The 26222-nt window shown below is 40.9% G+C and overlaps 1 protein-coding gene across 6 annotated transcripts in view; it reads right to left on the reverse strand.

The window, feature by feature from the left end:
• The window catches only part of KALRN (kalirin RhoGEF kinase), a 621231-nt gene that overhangs the window by 196110 nt on the left and 398899 nt on the right, over positions 1-26222 (reverse strand). For all 6 annotated transcript variants that reach the window (XM_063076707.1, XM_063076704.1, XM_063076720.1 and 3 more), the window contains exons 22-27: positions 20687-20869; positions 19349-19467; positions 16596-16662; positions 15935-16044; positions 3516-3585; positions 1027-1116 (exon numbers count right to left, since the gene is read on the reverse strand). In XM_063076707.1, coding sequence (XP_062932777.1) covers positions 1027-1116; positions 3516-3585; positions 15935-16044; positions 16596-16662; positions 19349-19467; positions 20687-20869 — 639 coding nt within the window. The remainder of the gene's footprint in view (positions 1-1026; positions 1117-3515; positions 3586-15934; positions 16045-16595; positions 16663-19348; positions 19468-20686; positions 20870-26222) is intronic.

Consider the following 26222-nt stretch of genomic DNA (forward strand, 5'->3'; position numbering starts at 1 on the left):
GTAGGCATCCAAACATTTACGGGAAGAATGAAAGCAGGTAGGCAGAAAGACAGAATGATAGTCTTTAAAATGTTCTGAATTTCAAGTTTCTGTCCCTCTGATATGACTCTAGAATGGCCATCATTGCTACAGTCTGTCTCTCACCAAACTTTCCTTTTATCCTAATTTCATCTTTCCCTCTTGCTCATCTTGAATCCTACAGTGAAGACTGGCACTAAACAGAGTTATCCCATCATTCACCAACAGGGTTGTGTCCTCATTTCCAAACCAAAGGCTCTGAGGAGGTATATCAGCCGTCATTCCTCTTGGCTTCCATTACAGCAGAAGTGTTCAGCCCTGGCTGCACATCACTTGTCAGAAACTAAAAAATCCTAACACCCAGACCATATTAAGGCCAATCACATCAGAATCCCCGGAATCAGTATTTTTCAAAGCTCCCCAGGTGATTCCACTGTGTAGACAGGGTTGAAACAACTGCACTAGAGAAGTTATTCTCAAACTTGGGTGGGCATCAGAGTCAACCAGAGGCTTCCTTAAAATCCAGATTGTTGGACCCCATCTTGGAGATTCCGATTCAACAGATCTGAAGTGGGGTCCAAGAATCTGCATTTCTAACAAGTTGTCAGGTGATGCTGATGCGGCTGGTTCAAGGACCACATTTTGAAAACCACTGCGTTTGTGGTTTGAGGGAGCTGTAGATGAAGCGCAAGTGAAACATCTCAACCAACAGCCGCATCATGGTAGGCTTCCTCTGAACATGAAATTTATGGCTAGTTCGGTTCGGAGTTGAGGCATTGAGACCAATCTGCCTTGTCCAAAATCACAGCAGTTGAGATGGGATGGGGTAAAACAAGACAAACAAACACTGCTTTTGTTCTGCTCCATGCTTTATCCATGGGATAAAGGTTTGGAATGGCCAGTAAAGAAAAATAAGAAGCAGAGGAGAGCTAGACCCCCATTATCCCAAAGCAGGGAAGCATTTGCACTCGCTCATCGATTGCTCAAGAATGGAAAACCACAGCTTACATCAAAGAAGGTTCCTGCATGCTCCAGGATCAGCTGGTTGGAATCAGGCTTGTTTTTACAGTAGGTGACATACATCTGAAATTTGTCTGCCTGAAAAGAACAGAGACAATAATAGATAAGCATCCATTAGTTGCTCCCTTCTGTCCACTGTGCCTGAAAGGCCCAGCAAGGGCTGTACAGTTAAACCCTCAGATATCGGTGCCTGAATTTTCTGTGGCAAACGTTCTGTGCTATCCAGCCCATGATCCTCTAGCAGGCTTTGGGATACTTTGTTCCTGTTGGCAGGTAGAGAAAGCTTGCTGAAAGTGAGTTCATTTTAATACTAGTCTGTGCTAGAAAGAAACAGAAAAACCAACTCACATTTCATAATGTATTCTGAAGTTGGACAGGATCTATTTAGAGATTATCCCCTTTTTTGGATTACCTACAATTGTGCTATCCACCTTGAAAAAGCACAGCATTTGCTCTAAATACAAAAATGAAGAATGAAAGTGAAATATGATCTCAGAGGTAGATCTGCTTGTTCTGCAAACATCTCCACTGGGGGGAGTTTGGAGAGCAAGAGAAGCAGGTATGCAGTCACCCCCAACTTCCCAGAAGCAATGTCGGGGGAAAGGAAGCAGGCGACCACATGGGGCAGGGTCTGAACAATGATTCCTAACCAGATTGTTACCTCAAGTCGATAATCTTATGGCTGGCTGGGAGAAAATCCATTTTCTCTATCTCTCAGGACACTCTAGGTTAGTGCTACACACTTTTCACTAGGAAAGATGTGTATATTTTGGCCACCAAGCACTTTTCCCATTGGTGAAATGCTGCCAATAGGACATTTGGGATATCCTCTTCTGACAGAGCTGCCTAAATATGTTCTCATTACAGCAGACTTCACTGTTCTAAGTTCTTTACACCTAATAACTCATGAAGTCCTCATGTGATCCCTATGCAGTGAGTTCTATTATATTATCCCATCTTACAGATGAAAAAACAGTGGCACAGACTGGTTAAGTGACTTTCCATTTCCACAGTTAGAAAGTGGTAGAACACAGGCAATCTGACTTCAGGCTTAGTCTTAACTATTGCCTTTTAATACATTACAAACAATTCCTTCTACCCTTCACTACTGCACTACTCTCACGTATTAGGATTATGAAAGGATTAGGATTAGGATTACGAAAGTCACCTTGGGATAATTCTTGGCAAAAGGTGCGTATTTTACGCAATCACCGAAAGTTTTTTAAAACCAATTTTAGAAGCTGTATACTACCTAGAAGGCATTCATTCATCAACCCTAAAAGATGCTGATAAATTATACTTACTAAGTTGATTGTAAAGAAAACCCACAAGTTGCATGAAATAAGATGCCTCCCCCCCAAAAAAATCCCTTTACTTAATGGTCAATATTGTTTTGCTCTATGTTGGCTGTGTAATGATGGATCATAAATTATTTATCAGCATTAAAATAAGCTGTGCATTGGCTCCTGTATTTAGAGGTAGAACATATATTAGAAAAAATAAGATGGTAGTCTGAGATTTCCTGAAGAAATAAGGCTAAGAGCATGCCAGGAAGCAAACATTAAGATTTCATGAAAAGAAAGCTTGTCTGGGAGTCAGGTCTTGAGTTGTGAGACTGACTGTGATATTTATTTAACACGTCAGTGGACTAGTCAACCTCCTATCTCATCTGAGATGTTCCTGTCTTTAAAGCCTAAAACATAACCATAGTCCTGCCTACTCCACAGGGCTGGTGAGAGCAACAACTCTCTGAATTATGAAGACATTTGAAAAGTAATTAGCCCATTCTGAGTGGCAGTTGTAATTAGGAAATTATTAAATAGTGGAACTCCTGATCCTGAGAAAAGAGTTACAAGTGTGGTTGCACTCAGTGTCCTAAGTGGACCTCCGTAGAGATCTTGGCACTCATATATGAGCCTGAGCTCAGAATAATGTGGAGTGGAGATGCTAATAAAGACTATTTCAGTTTATATAGTCAGCCCATTTACTTGGCCCATGACAATAGCACCAAGAAAAAGGCTGAGTAGACACTCATCTTGTAGATCTGAATAGGGACAAATACCCAAGGAGTCTGTTTTTCCCAATTTAGGAAGAAAATGTAACCAATGGTTAGGTGGCTTCCAAAAGTTCTAATTCCCTAATCAACATCCTGCAAAAATAACTAAGTGACTGAGCTGGTGTCATTCCTCTACCAAGGGTGGCAGAGGATCTTGTTCCACAATCCTGATCTCACAGTTTTGGAAAGTTCTTAATTAACTTAGGACGGAACCAGAACACAATTTCTAAGGACTTTTCCAAGGGAGGCTCTGCTCCTCAGGAAAGACTGCTTCTCTCAGAGCTACTTATGCTCCTCTCTGCAGCCCCTGGTCCTGTGTGAGACTGGCAGTGACACCAATCCTTGGGTCAGGCACCAAATAGTCGTGTCATGTGCGCTTCTGGAAGCACAGACAGTGGGAGAAGGATTTCACGTGGCTTACCCAGGTCACAAAGCAGTGTCCCACATCCTCAGGCAGCTGCTCGTACTTCTCCAGCTCTTTGAGGAAGATGCTTCAAGGGGAGAGAAAGGCTGAATCAGACACCTCTGGACAGGTGACCGCGCAGAGGATTATACCAAGACCAACATAGCCGAAAACTCTCAATTATTTATATGTGGCTTTTCCACTCTCTAAGTGATACGTAGTGAGGTGCAGTTTTTATTATGTTGGAACTAATTTCATTAAAATACATATTAATTGATTAACTAGTGCTACTTAAAATAATATTCTTTCCCCAGCAATTCACAGTTCTTGGGGTGAAAGTAAACAACGAAACATTATACTTGTGTCAGAGCTTTCATTTTCTTAGCAACTTTATATTTTTACACAAGTAACTGGAGCACATTGAAAATTAAAAAATATAGAGATATCAAAAAGAACAAAAATAGTGAGTTCTGGTCAAGATGGCAGAATAGACGGTCCCCAGCATCACTCTTCCCCGCAAATCAACCAATTTACAACTATAAAAATGTGACATCAGCCAAGCTGGGGCCGCTGGAGCTCAGGGGAGGAGGAGGAGAGATCTATGGAGTTCATGAAGGCAGGAGAAACTACGATGAGAGAAAGAAAAAACTGCTTGGAGTGTTTGGGGCCGCAGCTGTTTTAAGGCTGCAACTGCTGAGCGCATGGAGCAGGAGCCGGCAGAAGCCGCAGCTGTGCACTTCAGATGGAGTTACTTGGAGGTGGCAGGGGAGAAGAGGGCCTTGGTGGCCCCCAGGACAGCAAGACCACTAATAGGGTTCCCATGGACCCATGCAGGAGTGAGGAGCCAGAACAGTTCAAACAGGGGAGCCATTCAGAGGCCAGTGAGTCATCGCAAGGGACCAGCGCACGGCCCATCTCATGGGAAGTGATTGGAGCACGGGTTGTGGGGGAGACGGGCCCACCAGGGGAACACTGGGACACAGCAAGGACAGCTGATCCACCCCCCAATCAGTGCAGGACCACGCAGAGGAGACTGGTCAGGAATGTAGAATTGCATGGGGTGTAGTTTGCTGAAAAAACTCAGGCCCAGACCAGAGTTTCTACACAACCCAGATCCACTAGGTCTCTGGAGAGCTGGAAGTACCTATAAGGTCAACCATTAAACCCTGAGCTGCACAAAAAGCCTTCCCTAGGGAAACAGCAGCAAAGCAGCAATTTAGCTCAACCACACAGCTCAAGTACTGGTTTCCACAGGAAATTCCCCCATTTTAGAAGTAAGCAAAGGACAAAAAATTAGTTCCGGCACAGGCACACCACCAGCGCCTGGGGCCCGCTGAGGCACACGAGGCATGGAGCTGGGAAATGGACCCCAGCCCACAACCACTCACACTACCAGCACCTTGGGGCCCGGCCAGGGGCCCAGCCCGGGGCATGGAGCCAGGGACTGGACCCCCCCTCCCACAACCAGGCACACCACACCAGTGCCTTGGGGCCCACCTGAGGACCCAAGGCATGAAGAAGGGGAATGGACATCCCTCCCACAACAAGGCACACCACCAGCACCAAGGAGCATGCCCAAAACATCACCTCCATGTGGGTGGCCCACCACAGCCACCACAATAACCATGGGTGCTGTGAAAGTGGCTAGATGTCACAACCTCCACACAGATGGCAGAAGAATGTATATAATACCTTTTGTGTAAGCATGGAATACATATTTTTATTTTCCGTGTAAGAAACTAATGTCATTGCCATAGGGAAGCAGGTGAAGGAACAAGGTGGAAGACAGTGGTGGGCGAGACTTCTCAATGTTTACTTTTCTATTTAATTTTGATTTTAAAGTCACATGAATATATTACTTTCAAAAATTGAATTAAAAGATACAAAGTGATGCTGTATTATTCTACTACTTACTTATATCATGGGAAAAATTAATTTTACTGATTTGACTTACTCTACCTGGCTTCTGCTGTCCACATGTTTTGACAGTATCTTATAATTAATTACAAGTAGTTATGAATTTTATATACGTGTTACTTGTGTTCCTCTTTCAATGACACAGAAAGATGTTATTTTGGAGTCTAAAAAATATATATGTGCAATTAAAAAATATTCAGCAAATCCTACTTGGTAAGCAAAAATGCTAATAATGATAGGAGGGATCATAGTTGATTTTGTTTGTCTACCTGCAACTTAACTTTTTCTACAATAAATGGGCATTGCTTTAGTAATAAGAAAAAAGTCATTTAGAAAATTTGGGAGACTCCTAGTAGTACCCATTTAGTGATAATCACCTTTCTCCTAACATGTGAATTTTATAGCATCCTGACCTGGATCATGGAACAGGAGCAATTATAATGCAATTTGGGCTTAGAAATGCAAATACATAGTGCTCAAAATCAGTAAAGTGTCATATTTATTGCTGCTTTTAAAAGGACTGTAGGTGATACATCTAATATGTATTTATTATGACTTCTAAAATAGAAATAGGAAAAAGTACTATATAATAATGTCATAATTGAGGATCAAACTTAGTTCAAGACCCAAAGGGAAACATATTTTTTTTGTTGCAAGGAGAAGCAATCTGGCTCATTACCATATATACACACATATAGATATACCTATATGTCTGTGTGTGTATATAGAGGTGTGCATACATATGTACACAAGTATACTCATGTTTATATATATATTATTTTTTAATCTCTGGAACTGAATTCTAAAAGATACTATGTGGCCGGCCCTTTGTCACAAGGAACATTAAATAACACAATGAACAGTGTCTTCAGAAGTAGTTTTCCAGAAGGTGCTGCAACATTCTTTACATGATCATTTCTCATGTTGGCCTTCAATATAAATCTCAGCAAAGACAGTGAATGGAAATCCAGCCCTGAGCCGCGATGAACTGAACAAGACCCGAGGGTGGGTGCTGGAATAGCTTGGCAGGTGGGGGAAGAAAATCTGATGCACTATTCTAGGGCAAGGACTGGTGGAGGAGAAGGGTGTTAAAGAAAGGAGGACTTAGGAGGAAGAGAGAGCTTGGAATGAGATAAAGAGGAGAAAGGGGAGAATCTGGAGGCCCGGGAAACTGGGATAAATGTTCTCAGCTGGTAGGAAACCTCCAGTTCCCCAATATCAGGATCTCCTAATCCATAGGAGTGTTATTATTCTCATTCCAATCCCCTAAACTCTGACTCCTTGATACATAGGGCCTTCTTTAAGGCGGTCAGAGAAGTCGTCTGGATCATGACATTCCATGCAGGATATAAAATTGTATTTTTGTTTCAGAAGTTGCAAGGACACTCATGAAGACTCAGGAGGAGTCTTGACTCTTGACCCAAGGTCATTGTCCTGGTCACTTAGATTAATTTAAAGCAAACAATGGTAATCATACCTACAGAACTGATAATTGATCCAGATGAAGATAGTGCTAGCAATTTTACTGAAAATCCTAGTAATTTAATCAGAGCAATACCCTGATTTTTTGTGTGATAGCAGCTACCAAAAACCCATGGGAAGATGCTCAGTTTGAAAATTCTCAGGAAACAAAAACACCGTAACTTGAGTTGAATGCATAGCTTTTAATTTCTATAACTAACACCTTTCTATAAAATGAAGGTTTGAACAGCAGCTGCCACTATCTCACTCTTGTATGGATCCCAGGACTCATTTTCCTTTCTTCCCACAAAGAAGCACAAATTGAAGAACCACTGTTCACACTTGGCCATAGCTGTGAATGGGTCTTCCAAAGCCCCATTTTCTTCATCTTTAACAACTTTGTAGGGTTGTTGTGAGGATTTAATAAAGCCACATAGGTAAAAAGAACCCAACCCAGTGCTGAAACACAGTAAGCACTATATAGAGTAGTTCTTCAGAAAAAGTGCTTCTGAATCTTAATAAGCTCATTTTCTCTTTGATAAACATATATATCTCACACTCTTCTCCAATCCTGGAAACTTATACCTAGCGGGGTCTCCCACCAAGCACCTGTTGAGAAAATCTATAGCAAACTGTCTTCCCCTAAATCATATCTTGGGAAAATATTGATTGGGTATTATGCAAAAGTTGGATTCCAAGTTCACCTATTATTTAAGTTTGGGAAATGCTGGGCTAAACTAGTTTCTTTACTGTAGGACTTCCAAAATCCTCTAATATGATGAGGTATGTTGTAAATCTCTGAGGTAGCTACAGCATGCAGTGCTTCCCAAACTTCTTTGTGAGTGCAATACTTTTGGGGAAAGTATCAGACTTTGTCTCAAGGAACACTCTTTGAAAATCCTAGTTAGTGGTCCCCACACCTAGCTGTGCACTGTCCTCTGGTATTGCAATCTGAGCATCAGCACTGTTTGGAAAATCTTCTGGGGCAATTCCAATGCATCTAGTCCACAGATGGGCACTTGAAGGCAAATGCCCTAGATTCCAGTGTGCTTCCAGATGACAAACCCTGCCTTGACTCTACATGATTTAATTTAGGGGGAAAAAGGCTAAGAAATTAAAAAACAATTTAGCTTGTGCCAGGCATATCAACTCATAACTTTGAGAAAGATATTCACTACCATCTCATTGTAATCGTTGAAGGTAAGTGGCAATATTAAACTCTATTTTGCTTTTCAATTCAAAGCTGATGAAGACAATGGATTATATAAGTCTGATCAGTATCATTTCACCTACTTCAGAGAGACAGGATGAGTTTCAATTAAAGCACAATAGCTCACAACACTCTCCAGAAATGATGGAACATTTCACCTCAGCTGTTCTACAGAAACATCTTGGCTCTCACCATTTCAATAATTATATGTAATAAATTGTGGAAGAACGAGCAAAGCAAGTAGTTTAAGTGTTTGTGTGAATGTCTGGAGTCCTTTCAGAAATAAATAAAAATTTTAAAGAAATGTCAAGATCTAAGCAATGCCATTACTCTATTAAATTATTATGATGCAATATATTCGGCAGTTACTTTACCAGGAAAATGCTTCCCTCTGGCTTCACAGAGAATCTCGGGAAATTAAACCTCTAGCATTTACTGATGAAAAGCTTTCTGGTTTTGTCATTAAATATTATGGAAACAGCACCATTCCAAAGGTACCTGAATCATTTTGTTATTCTCTCCATTAGCAAATTTGCTTCTGGAAAAGTGTATCCTTCATTGAGGGGCTCACAATCTTGTCCAGCACAAAGACATTTACATTGAAAGTATAATCTGCATCTAAAGGGGAATATCCATTTGATGACCTTGTATGTGTATGCACATGCTTATTGGAATGCCAGAGGCGGTGAGAAGGGGACGGAGGTGGCTGTGGCAAGGGGTAAAAGAGGAATGATGAGGAGCTACATAAAAAAATTAAATTGGAGAGAGAGTGGAGAAAAAGGTATCAAGCTCATTTATTTGCGGGAAGTCTAAGACATTGCCTAATGATCAAAGCAGGGCTGGGTTACTGCTTTCATACAAGTGGAGCTAGAGATTATTTCTGAAGAATCCATTAATGACCAGACAGATTCAGAGCTTAGAACAGAACAGACTCTAGATTGCATGGGCTAAGACAGCTGTTTAGCATTCTGGAGCAGATATTAAACTAACGGAGAGTAATTTGTACTTAGGGGAAGGAAGGTGCTAGATTATATTCATGGAACAGTTCCAACAGTTTGATTACCCAGCCTGAGCCATGGGCGTCACCTGGCTCTGTTCCTTCATTTCATGCCAGAAACTTTAGCCCAGGTTAAAGACGAAGAGAAAGATATGCAGGGCTCAGCGCATTCCCTCAGCCTCCAACCTCAAGCAGCAAAGTGTACCTGGCCGCACTGCTACCTGTTGAATGTGCTTTGCCAGTATTTACTTGTCAAATTTATGTGATCAGATGAATAAAAACTTACCTGCATAGATATATATACCAAGTCTAATGTTAAAATAAAATAAAAATTAGTCTTACATTTAACGTTATTCATATCCACTAAGGTGCTGTTTAGGCATGGATGCTAAGAAGTTGGCATGTAAAACTAAAATTAACATTACCATGACACATCAAAATTAAATGTTTAGACTTTGTTTTGCTTGGGGTATTCCCGGATGTCTACAATCAGCCTCAATGATGACAGCTCACTGAAAACACAAACAACAGTAATAACTTCAAGACCATGGCAACATTGTTACGGGGTCCCTCTGATGGCTTATGTAAGGCCTGCAGTTATCTAGTTATCCCTTTGAGAGTGGGTTTGAGGCCCAAGAAAAATCACAACAGGTCTTCTGTCTCCTCTTTCCTTAACATTTGAATGATGAGTAAATGAAAGCTGGATTCTTTGGCTGAATCACTAATTGGTTTGGGCAGGTCACAAACCTTTGTAAATTCCATTCTCCGTAAAACAAGGGAATGGAACTAGATTATCTTTAAAGATTTCTTCTAGGCTTTTACATTTAGAAATTCTGTGATTTTCTGCAAACGGGATAAAACTAATACCAAAGGCATTTGGAGTAGGGGGAGCAGCACAGAAATCATAGAATTTGTACATTTTAAGCAAGGGTATGTGTGCTGAGAAGGGGTAGTAGAGGCAGAGGGGGAGGAAAAGGCGGCGCTCGGGCTGTGAGCTGCACATCGTTTATCTCACCACCTGGGGGAGCCAGCACCTCACTGTGCAGCGGTAAATCAACCCATTGTGTTTCACGGGGTTGTAAATTAATTTATGAGTGGCAACAGGCATTAAAAAAGGAAGAGGAGGAAGAGATACAAAAAATATCACAGTGCATCACAATTAGTGAGGATATTATTTTGTAAAATTTAATTTCCCTATTATACATAAGCATGTGTACATCAGGACATATGTATAATCTTTTTCTTTGGTTCATGATAAAAAAAAAAAAAAAAAAGCCTGAAAAACACCACCTTGCTCATTCTCCTGCCTACAATAGGACAGTAGCCCCAGGGAGGTATAGGTCTCTATCCATCTTTTTCCCTCTCCCTATTCCTTTCCCCTATGCACCCCTTTCTTTCTAGATCAATCTACCTACCTACCTATCCATCCCCTCACTATTCCCTTCCTCCCTCCCTCTCTTCTTACCTTCCTTCCTCTCTCCCTTTCCCATCCTTCCCTATCTCTTTCTATCCCCTATTCCACTTCACTGTTCTCTCTCACTTATCCTCTAGGTATTTTACCCCATTTTCCCACCTTACTTTCCTCCTTTCTTCTACCCTCCCCCCCATTTCTGACACTCAATACTTCCACCCACCACCTCCTTTACCCCACTCAATCTCACAGACATGGATGTGAAAAGACAGTCTAACTGTGAGCATGCTAGCGGGACCTCTCCCTGCCCCCAGGACCTAGGGCCCAGGCTCACAAACTCCTCCCACCTCCTCTTTCAGCCTCCTGAGACTCCACCACTCTCCTTTCTTGGAGGGCCTTAGTTCACTGTCCTCCATCATCAAGGAAGCCACCTCTGCTTGTGAAAGTCACACCCCTTATTTAAATTTTATCTCAAATGCCCCCTCTCCATGCCCTATTACTCCAATGGAGACTGTTTGCTCCTCTGAACTGCCTCCACCCCTATCACAGGTCCTTCATTCTCAGAATGCAGATGGTAGAGCTTGGGTCTGATTCATCATGGGGTACCAGCTTCATCTCCATACTAGCACAGGTCTGGCTTGAAGAAGGAACTCTGGGAAGATGACTGAAACATGGCCCTGGCTCCATCAGTCATTCGCCAGAGTCTTCCCACTTCCCCCACCCTTGCTGTGCACACCCCGAGCTCCTGCCTGACTCTGGCCTGGCCAGTGCTCCCAGCTCAGTCCCACACAGCTCTAGCCATGCTCCCTCAGCCTTGGGCAGGGAATGCCAGCAGTGGCTAGAGGCCAAGGCCAAATTTCATAGCTTCCAGACAGGCCAGAGGGAGGAAGTGTGCAAGAGGGGTGTCTAGCCTTGGCTGTTGGTCTGCTAATTGCCTTTCCAACCTTTACTGAAAATGAAGTTATTTTTGGTAATTATTGTAGGGGTGTGGGACCTGAATAACAGAGTTGTGGAAGAAATAGGTGGAAATGTTCCTCAAATTTGGGGATCCACATGGGAGCTGATTAGCTATGAATCAAACCAGCCAGATTTAGCGGCTACTGTTGGGGATCTGTGGAGTGGGGAAAGGGGAGAGAGCACTGAAGTTGGGAGACCAACCCCTAGAATCTGATACCTGCCCCTGAAGGAAATTGGGGAAGAGTGTCACACACTGGGCAAGTCGCTGGCTCCTCTCTGGGCCAGTCTCCTTATCCATAAATGCAGAGGGTTGAACTGGATGGTTGAGAGGACCCTCTGGGTCCTGATAGTAGAGATTTTACTACAATGTTATTGCTCAGGTTCATGTACGACCATACTTCAAAATAACTAAAAGAAGAAGTAAAGTTCATATTTAACTGAAGGTGATGAGTATTTTGAATGAAAAGCTGTCTTTACCAAAGCTGCAAATCTAACAATCACAGCAAACTGAAAACAAAGTATTTTCTCGAATACAAGTTGTAGGTTAGGCAAAGTGGGGAGACTGCAAAAACAAAACCATTACTGTTTGGGGGACCTATGTATGGAATATACTCTCATTGTCTGAATGCTCCAGGAATGCTTAGTGAAATGCAATAGAAATGGGCCCAAGTCTTGTGGAGATAAATACATTTCATGATCTTTACATTTAGTTCTGCAGAAAACAGATGTAGTGAAAAATGGGGAGAGTAGAGGGCAAAACTAAGTATCATTTCACTTCAACCTCCAATTTGTGTTAAAACCACTGCTGTTTGGGGCCGGCCCCGTGGCTCACTCGGGAGAGTGCAGCGCTGGTAGCACTGAGGCAGCAGGTTCAGATCCTATATAGGGATGGCCGGTGCGCTCACTGGCTGAGCGTGGGGCAGACGACACTGAGCCGAGGGTTGTGATCCCCTTACCAGTCAAAAAAAACCCCCCAAAAAACCCACTGCTGTTTGTAGGTATTAAATTCCACATATTGAATTGTTTTTTATAGGAGTTTTGATACTTCAGAATTTCTCCATTCAATGCCTATGAAGGCAAAGGTCCTTGAGACAGACAGACGCACACACAAACTAATCTTGGTTGCCATTTTTCACAGTGACACCATTTAGAAGGATCAATACTAACTAGTTGAGATATGTAACATATTCACTATATAACCCATGGTCTTAGGTACCAATTTCCTAGTGACTCAGTTAGTTAGGTTACCAGTAATGTCAATCTCAATCCCTCTCTCTCTCAATCTCCCAATATTCCTCCCTCCCCTATCTCCTATACTCTCTCTGGAGCATAGGCAGATAACCTGAGTTATACACCACAAATGAGAGGAGTATGTTTCTCTGTTAAATACTACTTAATTGCAGCTTTGGAAACATACAAACAATTGAGGTTAAAAAGAACGTTTTGATATTTTCATGTTAAAAAGTGGCCATTTCAGAGAAGTATTCCTGGAGAATAAATAGGTATTAAGATAATTGTATGGTCCTCCCATTAAGAAACTCCAAGAAACTCCTTCGTTCAGAAGTTCAAGTATTTTGCTGGTCTAGAATGTTCCAGTAGTGAAGGTGGAAAAAAACCACACCTAACTGGTTTCCTTGTCTTGAAACTTTCATAAACAAAAGATTACACTGGGTTATGCAGTGAAAGACGTGGTCCTTTATGGAGTTCACAGTTCCTGCATTTTCTAAGTTGGTTTAGTTGCCATTTTATCTCTTATTTATTAGAGATTTTATAGGTGTTATACCTTCTCCATTAATCAAAATTTGCATGGCGTTAAGTAGAAAGCATACAGTACAAATACAGTAAAGCCTATGCTCCCAGATTTTGTAGGAAATTAATATACAGCTTGATTTTCTTGGATATTCCCTTAAATTGTGGATAATTTAAAACAAACTTTTTTTGGTTGATAGCTTTCTAAATGCATTACAGTGTTCCTTGCTTTTAATGCAAAATATTTTAATGATTCAGGGTACTAATATCAATTATTATGCTCTACTGAAATACAGTAGCTGTGTTGGGTGCTATAATGGGATATTGGATGATTTGCACCAACCCCTGACCACTATGATTTTTCTGGTCCTATTGCCTATTTGTTTGGCAGTTTATTTGTCTTCTTTCCTGTCTGGTCTTACTTTCTGCTACTGGTATCTAACTACTCAAGTTCTTGATTCTTATTTCCTGCTTCTAGTACCTGTGCTGCTGAAGCAAGCATGTCATTTGCTACTTCTAAATTGCTGTGGGCTCAGAAACTATATTACCAAGAGGTAAAGTGGCTGTTGGGGGAACAGAAACGTGTGTCTGTGAAAAGACAAGAACTTAATCTTTGTGACATCTCTTTTGGTTGCTCACAGGCTTGTTTTTATTTTCTCATTTCTTCATATGGAATATATACTTCATAAGCTGGGTAGCTGTGTTCTTGATAGTTGAATTTATTCTTCTATTTGCAGAATGCAGTATTCTATGTGGTTTGATTTTTTTAAGGGTTTCTTAGAACTCTATTTTGTAACTGGGAGTAGACTTCCAGCCATTTAATAAATTATAGAACTGTTTACCATGGCTTACTAGAGTGATATCTCAAAACAAGAATAAGAGGCTTAGTTGTGCTAGATATTTAGTTACAATTGGCCAATTTTGAAATAAACATTCTTTCCCCTTATAAATTTGATTTGGCAAAGGTAGGGCTCACAGGAAGTGCACATTGTGATTTTCAGATTTCTATAGTCAATTTGGTAAGAATATGGGGAAAGTGAGACGTGTTGGCTAAATCCCAGAGACCATAAGTGAGAAAAGTAAAGTCACATGACTTACCATTTGCCAGTCTGATGTCTTCTTAGATAGCTTGGGGGAATGGGATGACACTGAGCTGGGCTCGGATGATGAAATTTGGGATCAGCAGTCAAGAATGGTTTTATTTATGATAGGCAATCTCTATGTCTAGAGATTTCCAGTCAAACCAAATGGGGAATGTTAAAATTTTGATTAAAAAAAAGACTAGGATATTTATTAAGTATTCCAGAAAGTCAGAAGTTTTTTTCCTCCTAGAGCTCACTGCTTTAATAGTCTGGCAAAGTTTGCATGTCATGGAAGCTACATATTTTATGTTCTCTTTAAACTGATGCCATTTACTGATATAACAGGGATTGATCATGAGCTGATGAGAGGAGTGGCTTTCTATCCCTTATTCAGATCATTTAGAGCCCAGGATCCTTTTACACTCAATCCTTGTTTGCCTCTTGGTCATTCTCAGCACAGGGCCATACTGAAGTCTCACTTTCTAGATCTGGGCTGTCCAATGTGGTAGCCATACGCCACTTGTGGGTACTTAAATCTACATTTATTAAAATGAAAAATTCAGTTCCTCAGCAGCACTAGCCACATTTCAAGGGTTCAACAGCCACATATATCTAGTGGCTACTGTATTGGACAGTGTGGATATAGAACATTTCCATCACTGCAGAAATCTCCACTGGACAGTGCTGTTCTAGACTCTTGCTTCAGGGGGCCGCTACACCTGGCCTCCTCAGGAACTGCATGGAGGTGGCTGTTCTATCTCCAGCATGCCTACTTAACTCAGCCAAAGCCTTGACTAGCCTGATTTAGTGCTTTCCTGCGGCAGGGTCCTGAGAGAGCTCTAAGACTTTATGCCAATATGCTTCCCTGTGTCGTGAAATTCCCTCTATTTGTGTTTTGCAAACTGATTTATTTCTGCTGGTTGGTTTTGTAACTAATCACACCAGTGGTCTTGCTGATTCTAAGGTAGCAACAGAACAGAATCTTGTTTTGTATGCTGTGGAAAAGATTCTTAAATCGAGTTGGGAGCTGGAAAAAATGAGTTGTAAGGTTTTAAGGCTCTATGATTCTACTTATTTCAATAAAACATAGAGTGTCGATTGATGATCTCCCCTATAAGCTGTCGAGAAATGCATTCTACTGGGTATTTTGATGATCTATTTATCGTTGTCATTGTTGTTTGGCTGTGGATGGGGATGATGGGACAGGTGGGGATGAAAGAAGTATTTAGGTTGAGAGAAAACATCAATGGAACTTGAAACCCAAAGACCACAAGGTAGAATGGTCAGCCTTGGATGAATTTTAATGTCAGGATTTCCCACATGATTTAATGAGGAGAAGCTACTTTTATTTCCTCAAAATCTAGTAATCATCCTGATGGGGTAGACAAGGATGCTTCCAGTTAGGTCCCTGAGGAGAATGGGTAGGGACAATGCTGAATACTTGATTTCCCTCTCCAGTAGAAGTTCTGGATAATTGTAGGAAAAGAGGGGTAAGTAAGAAAGAAGTCTGACAACAAGAGCCTCAGAAAATTAACCAGGTAAGACTTTACCAGGTAAGATTTACCAGCTGGCTTTGATCCACCTGTCAGGAAGCCCTATTGTCTGGTATTTAGGGCCCTAAGTGTGCTCTGCTGAAACCCTCCACCAACCTACTTGTTATGAAAATCGTAGATCTCCTGGATGTTGCCAAAGATGATATGCTCTTTATTAAGGATCCCAGGGGGGATCTCCTCCACACCACTGGTCATTTCCCACAGGTAGGTCTGTAAGACAGCAACAGTTTCATCACTGGCCATGAAGTACAGACAAAATAAACAGGCCCTCAAACTTGCGGGGCAGGACTTGACTGGGATTGCAGGCAGGGTCTAAAAAGTGAGGTGTTAAATAAGCACAAGGGAGAAATAAAACTGGAATTTTCCATCATCCTGAACCTTAGCAAGAGTACAAACTTCACAGTCATCTTATTATTAAATGTGTGTGGATGTGAGTGTGTCTGTGTGTGGGTGGGAAGGATGCAGATTTTCAGACCCATTTAAGTCCACTGACTGTGTCATGGTTTTTATTTTGAATTAGAATGACTTTTTTTTTTTTTTTTTTTTTTTGCTGGGTCTAGTTCCAGTCTGAGAATTTTCAAAAGCACTTTACACTCCCATGCAATTACTGTTGATTCTGGGAGAAAGATTTCCTCTGGTTGGATTTTTTATTCATTACTCTCTGGGAAGAGACAAAGAGCACTGAGCTCCTCTTGAGACTTGACGCTGGCAAGGATGTCACTTTTCTAATATAGCTGTGAACTTATTACTGCAAGACTCACCTCTAAGCACTCGTGTAAGTCCCTTACATAAGCCTTCTCTGTCTGAAGTAGCTCAGCCATGATGAATCTAGAAGGAAACAAAGGAGCTTTTAGTTGGCTACAGATATAATGCCTCCCTTCCTTCAAACTCCATTTCCCCACCCCAGCATTTATGACATTCTTGAACGTCCTATTTTTCTACTTTACCAACATATGTCTTTTCCTTTCTTCAAAACTCTTTCTCTTTCCTATTAGTATCTTGTTATAAGTCACTCTCACCCTGATCATTTGCTCTGTATCCCTTTAATAAGTTTGGGCTCAGCTAGTTCTACATTCTCCCTTTTCCACCCAGGTTCTAGCACTCTGTGATTCTGTGCTGATATGCATGTGCTCTCAATTGCATGTGTGTGCACGCACATGTGCACAAGCATGGAAGACCATTCATATTAGATCTCACCAACTAGAGCGCCTGAATTTCAGCTTCCTACATTTCTCTTACAGCTCCCAGAATGATGATTTCTGTTCAGTAGAGTTTGCAGACTTACACCAAAACTGTTCCCAGTACCATAAGTTAAACCAGGTTTCACAGCCAGAAAAAGACGCCCAACACACTACTGAGATCAGGGATTAGCAACTTCTTCTGTAAAGAAATAGTAAATATCTGTTGGCCATTCAGTCTCTGTCACATCCATTCAACTTTGCTGTTGTAGTGTGAAAGGAGCAATAGATAACGTATAGAAAAAAATAGTCACTGTGGCTGTGTTCCAATAAAACTATTTATGGACACTAAAATTTGAATTTCATCTGATTTTCATATGTCATGAAATATTATTCTTTTGTTTTTCTCGACAAGTTAAAAATATAAAAAAATAATTTTTAGCTTATAGACTATATAAAACAGTCAGTGGGTAAAATTTGGCCTACCTTTGCGGACCTCTGACCTCGATTACCCTCAACTATTTAGACACTATTTCTAATGGTACTCGTTTACATCAAACTGATGTGCTTAAAGTTGAACATGCAATCATAACCACAGCATAAATTAACAATGTTAAGTGACTGTTCTTCATCCTCCCCTAAAGAGAAGTCTGTGCTATACATCTTCAAGGAGAAGGCTCCGTTCCTCCTTGGGACCCTAAATAACAATGTACTTGCGCAATTGTTAAACTTATGATGCATGGCTTCATTGTAGTGTATCTACTTCATTTTTTTCTCCATAAATTTTTATTAGAAATGGTGTTTGCTAGCTGACATATAATATTTAATTTAGCACCAATCAGATATGTATACATTTATCTTACATTTTAAATATAAGTTTTTCATGTAGTTCATAGTGAGAACCCCTATTTCCAGGTATCCTATTACATGAAAATTTTGAGAAATATTGTCCCCCAAGTGTTCCCTGCTGTAAATTTCACAAGAAATATTAAATAATCAGCATCTTTTCCTAGAGCTTTATTTACCTTTCTGGGATTTTCCTTAAAGTAATACATTGTTCTTGCAGTGGCCTTTCTATTAAAATTAAAGTATTGATTCAAAAAATTCTCTTTTGCAAAAGTTAATTAGCCGCTATCTTCCTATTCTTACTCTATTGGTAGAGTGGAAAGTATATGAGCTTTGAAGTCAGATGAATAGAAATTAAATTATGCCTGTCATTTACTAAAGGTAAGACTTGCTTCTCAAAGCCTCAGACTCCTTACTTATAAAACAGCTGATCATACAGGATTACTGCAAGGATTAAAAAAGATCATGTAAGCAAAGTGCCTAGTACATGGTATGTGCTTGGTAAGCATTCAGTGATTAAAAGATCTGTAGATTGCTATGAAACTAGGAAGATGAGAAGAAACATAAACTGATGGGCTTTGAAAAGCCGTCTTTGACTGCTTTGAGTTTTCTAGCATTGTTCTTTTTCTCCCATGTGAAAAGTGGTGAAGAGTCAGTGCTGGTTTAAATTCTGGCTCCATTACTACCTATCTGTGTGGTTTGGGGAAAGTTGCTTAGCTTTTTCTAAGTCTTATTTCTTATAGGTAAAATGGGAATAATCATAACTATTTAAGAGAAGTGACAGGAAGATAATAAAATAAAACATGCATAAGGCAGTTTATATAATGTTTAGCACACAAAAAATGTAGGTGGTGGTAGTGGGAAGAGTATTGCTTTAGTAATGATAAAATGCTACCTCAAATAGGTAAACCCGGCATCACCATGCAGATGAACTGGGCAAAGGCTGGCAGAGGAAGGCTAGGGGAAATTTTTGTAAATAATCCAGACTTATGATAATGACAACCATAAACAAAAGTCTGAGTGGATGGGAAAAAAGTGTTAGAGACAAGAGAAACTTTGAAGAAAGGATTGATATAGAAATGAGGTAAGTCAAAGCTTGTCTCACAGCTTCAAGGCTGGGAAAATAGGACAGTGACACCACTGATGAGAATTAGGAAATCAGAAAGGAGAACTAAATTTGGAGGAGAATATATGTGGTTTGGTCCATGTTGAGTTCTGAGACTGTGAAGTGAAATTTGATGATCCAAGAGAAAGGTTTCCTCTAGGAAGTTACTGATACATGAAGGGAACTCAGGTGAAGGACAGACAGGAAAGATTTAAAAGTCCACAGAGTGAACCCATATTCTCAATGGAAGCATCATGTCTGTCCCTTCCAACCTCTGTAGGTGGTCGTGAGGACATTTTAAGCTATCAAAAGGGGTAGGTGGCAGTGAAGACCAAGCAGAGGCATGAGGAGCCCGCTAGCGGCGGCGGGAGCTCCCAACACATACTCTTTCTTCCGAGCTGACTTCCGCTTCTCTTCATTGACTTCATGGTTGGCGTCCCGTAGCTTGACTTCACGATCTGAAAGGCTGGCTGGGATGATGTCCAGCTCCAGGTCCTTGTTATCCTACACATAGAGGTATCACAGAGGTCACACTGGGGATGCACTGGGAAAGCAACTCACCCAAGTTGAGGAAGGTGGTAAAAAAAGAAAAATAGAGAAAGATAATGAAGAGGCATGAAAAGGTGAGGGATCCTACAAACTCCCACCCACAAGCATTCTTCTGCATAGGGTCTTTTTTTTTCAAATAAGAAAGATATAAAATGTTCAGGTCAAGTGTTTAAGTCTAATATCCACAATGAGAAAAAAACAATGAACACATTTGATAACCGTGTGTCTATTTCCCTGAGGCCTTCGGTGCTGATTAAATCTAAACACACACACATAAATTAGTCCAAGATTGATTCTTACTCATTAAAACAGATGTGAAACAAACACATAAAGACATTAAAAAACCTTTCATTTGTTAAAGGAAAATAACTAAACCAAACATTTTTATTTAAACAAGCAATTTCTCTTGGAAATAGGAAGCTAAATGACAGAACAATGACAACTTTCTAATTGATAATCCTTGCTTATTTCAACCACCGTTTGGTATTCATATATGATAGAACCTCCTAGAAAAAAAACCTCACAGACTGAAGCCTGGGGGAGACGTTAACTGCCTCATCTTTTAGAGGTTTGACCACTTCACTCTCTAGGCTGCTCTGCTTCAGAGCATGAGCCTATTTAAAGATTTAAGAATTAGAAATCCTAGGATTAAACTGCCGGGCTGTATTTAGCTCTTAATTCATAGGTTACTGACCCCTATTACAAAGAAGAGATTAAAAGGCAGTCTTCCTGGGCGTCATGGCAAACAGTCCCTCATTTCAGTTCAAACGTCAAATAGTCTTTGCACAAACTGCATCCCTTATTCTGGCAAGAGCACTATTATACATACCGGGACTCTAACCATTTGCTGATTAACATAATTGGGTGGAAGATGGTACTGATAAAGACAAAATAAGGGGTTTAGTCCTCAGAGTACACAAAGAAGGACTCTGTGCAGCCCTGGGCCCCACTCCTGGCCAGCCAATTTTGCAATATATGGAGCACTAACCATAGGGAGCTGAAGGATCAGCAAGATCCATCCCTTCCACTATAAAACCGCACAAGGCAAGTGCTCTAGGGGTCAACAGCTCAGAGGATTGCTCTGGAAATGCTCTTTTCTTCTGTGGTGATGAGGGCGGGGGTGCCAAGGAAGGTGGGGAGGAGGGCACCCCAGTGAGCAGTACCCTATACCTACCTCTGTGTTGACTCCTAAGGCTTTTTCCAGGGAGTACCGGTACTTCCCCATCCTCAAGGAGAAGTCTCTATAGTGTTTGTCCACTGTGGTCACCCACTTCCTTATCTCTGTGGCATGAATGTGGCCTTTTTCCACAAAACTATCGGCCAGCTGAATCAGAAGCTTCACCTTCTCCTTTGTTTGCTGCCCAAAAGATGGTCGGAAGTTACTAGATTACATTTGTTCTCATGCCCCTTCACCCAAGTCCCTTTTCCTCTTTACAGCAGCCATAGATACCTGATAGCCAGATCGCCTGGGTTTATATCCCAGCTCTGTCACTTACAAGCTGGAAGATCTTGAGCAAATTATCTATACCTTCTGTGCCTCATTTCCTTCATCCGCAAAATAGAGACCATGATAGTACCTACACTGTGGGGCTGCTGGGAGCATTAAATGAGCTGTGACGTCGAATGCTTACAACAGTACCTGGAACGCAGTAAGCACTCACAGCAACCACAGGAGGAACTCAGTAAGCCATCAGTGTTAGCTGTTATTATTATTCTTGATGGAAAAATCGTTTACATTAATACAGTGCTTTACCAGTTTACAGAGTATGTTAACATTGCATCTGGGATTCATTTGAATCTTAAAGTATCCTTAGGAAGTAAGTCAAGGGAGGTGGTATGGGTCTCTTTGAACCACAGATGAAAAAAACTGAAGCTTAGAGAGGCTTAGGGCTGGTCCATGCTCATACTACCAGTGGCAGCCTGCTTGCTTCTGATCCTTCATTCCTAGTTCTCTCCCTTCACTGTACCAGCCTGAATTCAGCTCTAAACACCACGTAAGTTGGTACATACCAGGATCTAAAGAAACGCAACTACCAGATTTAAGAGTAAACTCTGTCCCTTGCACCACCAGGATCTGGTCTTTAGTTTCCATTAGAGAGAGAGAGAAAAGGGTTAATGAGGTTGGTATCTATTACAGGGCTAAGTAAGGTGGGACTCTGACATGTGTCGGGGGCTAATTTCACTCCTAGCAAGAGTCTGTTCAACACCTACTCTGTCCATAGCACTATATAGAGGCCTGTAGGGACAGGTTTGAAAATAGAAGTTCATTTCTCCCAAACAGTCTATAATCTCTACAGGGGACAAGATTAAATAACTCAAGGCATTATGTAATTGAATGTCAAAATGAGAAGTATGTATAGTTAACACTGCAGAATTTTAAAATGGGAAAAATGAAGGCGGGCTGACACGGATAGAAAAGGTCTCATGTGGGAGGAGGGACTAAGTTGGGTAAGATATGGAAATGAAAGGGAGATTGAAACAAACACCTGCTACTTGAGTTTGGATTTTCAAACTCTAAAATCTATTAGGGAAGTCTGATAGGTTTTAAGGGAAAGAAAAGAATATTTAAATAGTGTTCTAAGAAACAAAGTTATTTTTTGGACTGAAGGAAGGCAGGTCCAAGATTTGGACCATGCTACAATCTAGATTTCTAATTATCTAGATAAACTGAGGGAAACTAAAGCAGAAAATCACCAGAGCAGCAGTGGAAAAGACAGAAGAGCCTTTGTTTCTTTATTCTGTCATCCTTATACCCTCACTCCACCTTTCTAGGCTCATCTACAGCCCCTCCTAAGAAATGCCAGAGAAATAGGGCTTCAGAGAGGTGAGCAGAGTGCTTTGCCTGCCACATGGCCAGAAAGGTTAGAGGTCCAGCTCTTAGCAGCTCACTCAACACATCCAAGCCGCTTCTATCTCAGGGCAGTAGGCTGGTGCCCAGAGCAGGAGACAAGGGGCCATAAGAGCTTTGGTGTTAAGGAGGTGGGTGTGAGGGCAGCAGAAGTATCACCTCAGCCATGAAGAGGCAAAGAGCAACAGCACTGGAAATTGCTTAAGAAAAGATACCCGGTATCCTAAGAATGCTTTATAACATGTGGTTTTTTAGCTTTTTGTTTTTTTTCTTTCTGAAAATGGTTTTCTTAGGTTTACTCTCAAATCAGAGATTAATTTTTGCTATCATAAAAAATTCATTAAAAGTTTTAGGAATACATATTCTCTGCTCTTGGTAAGGTGGCTTCACCTATGAGATGGGATCCTGGCCAGCTCATGGCAGCAGCTCTACCAGGGCATCTCTATCAGAGAAAATTATATCCTGAAGCAGCAAAACTGTGATTCAGAGTCAACAAGGAGAATGGTTTGTGACCAAGAGTATTCCACGTGTGCGTGGAGCCTGAGAAAGCAAATCGACAGTAAAATGAGCAGTGCTGACAAGGCCTTCACCATGTGGCTCATCCACCTTTACAGCAGCCCCCATCTCCATGGCTCCCCATGCCCCTAAAATGCAGACATGTTGAATACCCCATGTTCTCCCGCTGTGATAAGTGGCTCCTACTCATCCAACTCTCAATGTAAGGCCCTCTTCCATCTCCTTTCTTCCCACGAGATGAGTGCCCTTCCCAGTGTTCCTACAGTGCCACATGTGTGCCTCTAAAGTAGCTGTATCACATACAGCTATTCATGTGTCCCCTTCCTTAGATCACATTCCTAAAAGGTATTATTTCTTATTCATTTCCATATCTCCAGGGTCTAGAAAACAGTAAGTATACCATAAATGCCGAAGGGATGAATGAATGCATGAATGAGCAGATCTTTTGTCTGGAAGTGAGAAAAGCCAGACCAGCAAGAGTTGAGGGTTTATATTGGGAAGAATGAGATGATAAATTTTGTCCAAAAACTGGACAAGCCCACTGAGACACCAACCATGGACCTGGTCTCCACTGAGAACAGTCTGAAATGGTTTCTTATATATGGGTGACTGTGGTGGCACCTTGTGACAGGCCACATGCCTGGCCACAGCTGATGAGATCAGAGGTAAAAACTTGTCCCACAAGGGCAGCCCATCAATTGTGGCCAGTGGCTTCTGAGGTCTCCTGGCCTAAAAGCTCTGTCTAAACAAACAGTAGCAATATGCTGGGTCAATTGAGGTTGCTTTTCTGGGGATCTGAACAGCAGTAACAGCGGTCTGGGTGGTCGGTTGCAGAGTAGAAGTGAAAACAGAGGAAGAAGAAAAGGGAAGCTGAATCACAGTCATGGTGGAACACTATAGAGATCCCTGATCCCCTACTCTGAGATGACCAGCTAATCTGGGTGCTTGAGCTGCTATCGGTCTCAGGTCACATCCCAGGTTTCAAACCCAGAGGTGAGATGATACTGTATCTCTTGTTCTTCCCACAGGGCTGAGTCATTCGGCTTTTTCTGGGTTCCTGTGAGTCCAGCCATATGGCTTTTATCTTCTTTATTTCCATGCATAGCCATCTAATATCTTTTCCCTTTCATAACTTCAGCCAGCTTGAAACTCAAATCTTGCCACCAAAGAAAGTAATTTATATAGATTAATAAAGTGGGAGTCAGACTGTAGCAGTTCTTGAATGATAGGTTCACTTTGGACATGATTTTGTGAACAAAAGGGAGACTTTGGGGATAATTCATCTGGGTCTGGAAATCTAGAACTGACCTCTCACTTATTTTGGGCTTCAGCTGTCCCCTAATATGTGCTCTGCTCTTTCCATTTTGAATCCTATGTAATCTGTTGGAAAAGACAGGTTAAATAAAGAGGGGTTCAATAATTCTATTTTTCTTCCCTCCGTACCTCTTCCTTCCTTCCTCTCCCCCTATCTCTCTCCCCCCATCTTCCTTCATTTTTTTCTTTGCTCAGTTAATATTATACCATCTTCTCCTGATCAATGAGCCATACTCTGAATAAAATTTTTAGAAAGACCTTCTGGTGATTTTAGCACATTTTACAAGTCTTTAGGATTTAGCTTTTTTGATATTATTCTTACAATCTCATTATAATCTTCCATATTTTCCCTTCATTACTAATATTCCTTGTATTTATTGCATGTATTTTTTGTAGATATGAGCTTATTGAGCCCTTTGTGTAGGTGAACAGGTTTCTTAAGATATATCTTTATATTCATTCCACAGGGGATTATTTATCATTATATATGAAAAACTAAATCTTTCTAAAATTTCCACCACATATGAGTTATATTCCCCTTAAGAGTCTTGGAAACAGAATCATGATCATCTTTTCTCTGAACTGTTTAGATTCTGCTTTTCTCAGTCTAAGGTACCTGACAACCCCAGTGTTCCCTCCCTTTCTTTGCTATTTGAATTCCAAGAAGACATAATGTAGTTCAGCTGAGGCTCCAATCACATTCATTACTGCTTAATTCTCTTTTGTTAAGAAGAGTTAAGTCCAGTTTCTCTCATGGCTTCTTTCACTTTTAGGGATAAAATTACCTGTATAAAAAAGTATTTTTTCAACACTTTGTTAAATGCATATCAAAACCACAATGGATGTCACTTCACACCCCTAGGATGGCTATATAAAAAAGACAACAGCAAGCATTGGCGAGGATGTGGAGAAATTGGAACCCTCGTACCTTGCTGGTGAGAATGTAAAATGGTGTAGCCACTTTGAAAACCAATTTGGGAATTTCTCAAAAAGTTAAACAAAGAGTTGTGCTATGGTTTGAATGTCCCCTTCAAAATTCATGTTGAAATTTAATTGCCATTGTTATGGTATTAAAAAGTGAAACTGCTAAATGGATTAATGCTGGTATCGTGGAAGTGGTTAATTACCACAGGAGTGGGTTCCTGACGAAAGGAGAAGTTTGGCTTCCGTCCTCTCTCTGTCTCATGCACTCCCTTGCCCTTCACCTTCTGCCATGGGAAGACACAGCACAAAGGCCCTCTCCAGGTGCTGGTGCCATGCTCTTGGACTTCCCAGCCTCCAGAACTGAGAGCCAGATAAATTTCTATTCATTTTAAATTACCCAGTCTGTAGTATCATGTCACAGCAGCATAAACCAGACTAAAACAAGGCACCATATAAGCCAGCCATTCCACTCCCATGTATACAATTAAGAGAACTGAAAACATATGTTTACACCAAAATTTGCACTTGAATATTCATAGTAACATTACTCATAATAGCCAAAAACTGGAAACAATCCAAATGTCCATCAACTGATGAATGGTAAATAAAAGTGGTATATAAATACAATGGAATATTCAGCCATAAAAAGAAATGAAATGCTGATGCTATAACATAGATGAATCCTGAAAACACTATGCTAAGGGAAAGAAGCCAGTCACAAAAGACCACATATTGTATGATCCATTTATGTGAAATGTCCAGAACAGGCAAATCTAGATAGAGAGAAAATAGATTAGTGGTTACCAGGGGCTGAGGGAAGGGGAGAATGAGAAGTGACTGCTAATGTGTATGGGTTTCTTTCTGGGGTAATAAAAATGTCCTGGAACTAATTAGTGGCAATGACTGCACAACCTGGTGAATAATACACTAAAAACTACTGAAGTGTAAAAAATGAAAAACAAAAGAATCTAAAAAAATGTTTTGCTTTTAGAAGAAACAAAGTTCTTCCAGATGTCAAGATGATTAAGCTTTCCTATCACCACATGTCTTGACCCCTTATAAATTTTGAAACCCACAAGAGGAAAACATTATTTGTATTCTTTTAATT

The sequence above is a fragment of the Cynocephalus volans genome, chromosome 1 (assembly GCF_027409185.1).
Source record: "Cynocephalus volans isolate mCynVol1 chromosome 1, mCynVol1.pri, whole genome shotgun sequence".
NCBI classification, from domain to species: Eukaryota; Metazoa; Chordata; class Mammalia; order Dermoptera; family Cynocephalidae; genus Cynocephalus; species Cynocephalus volans.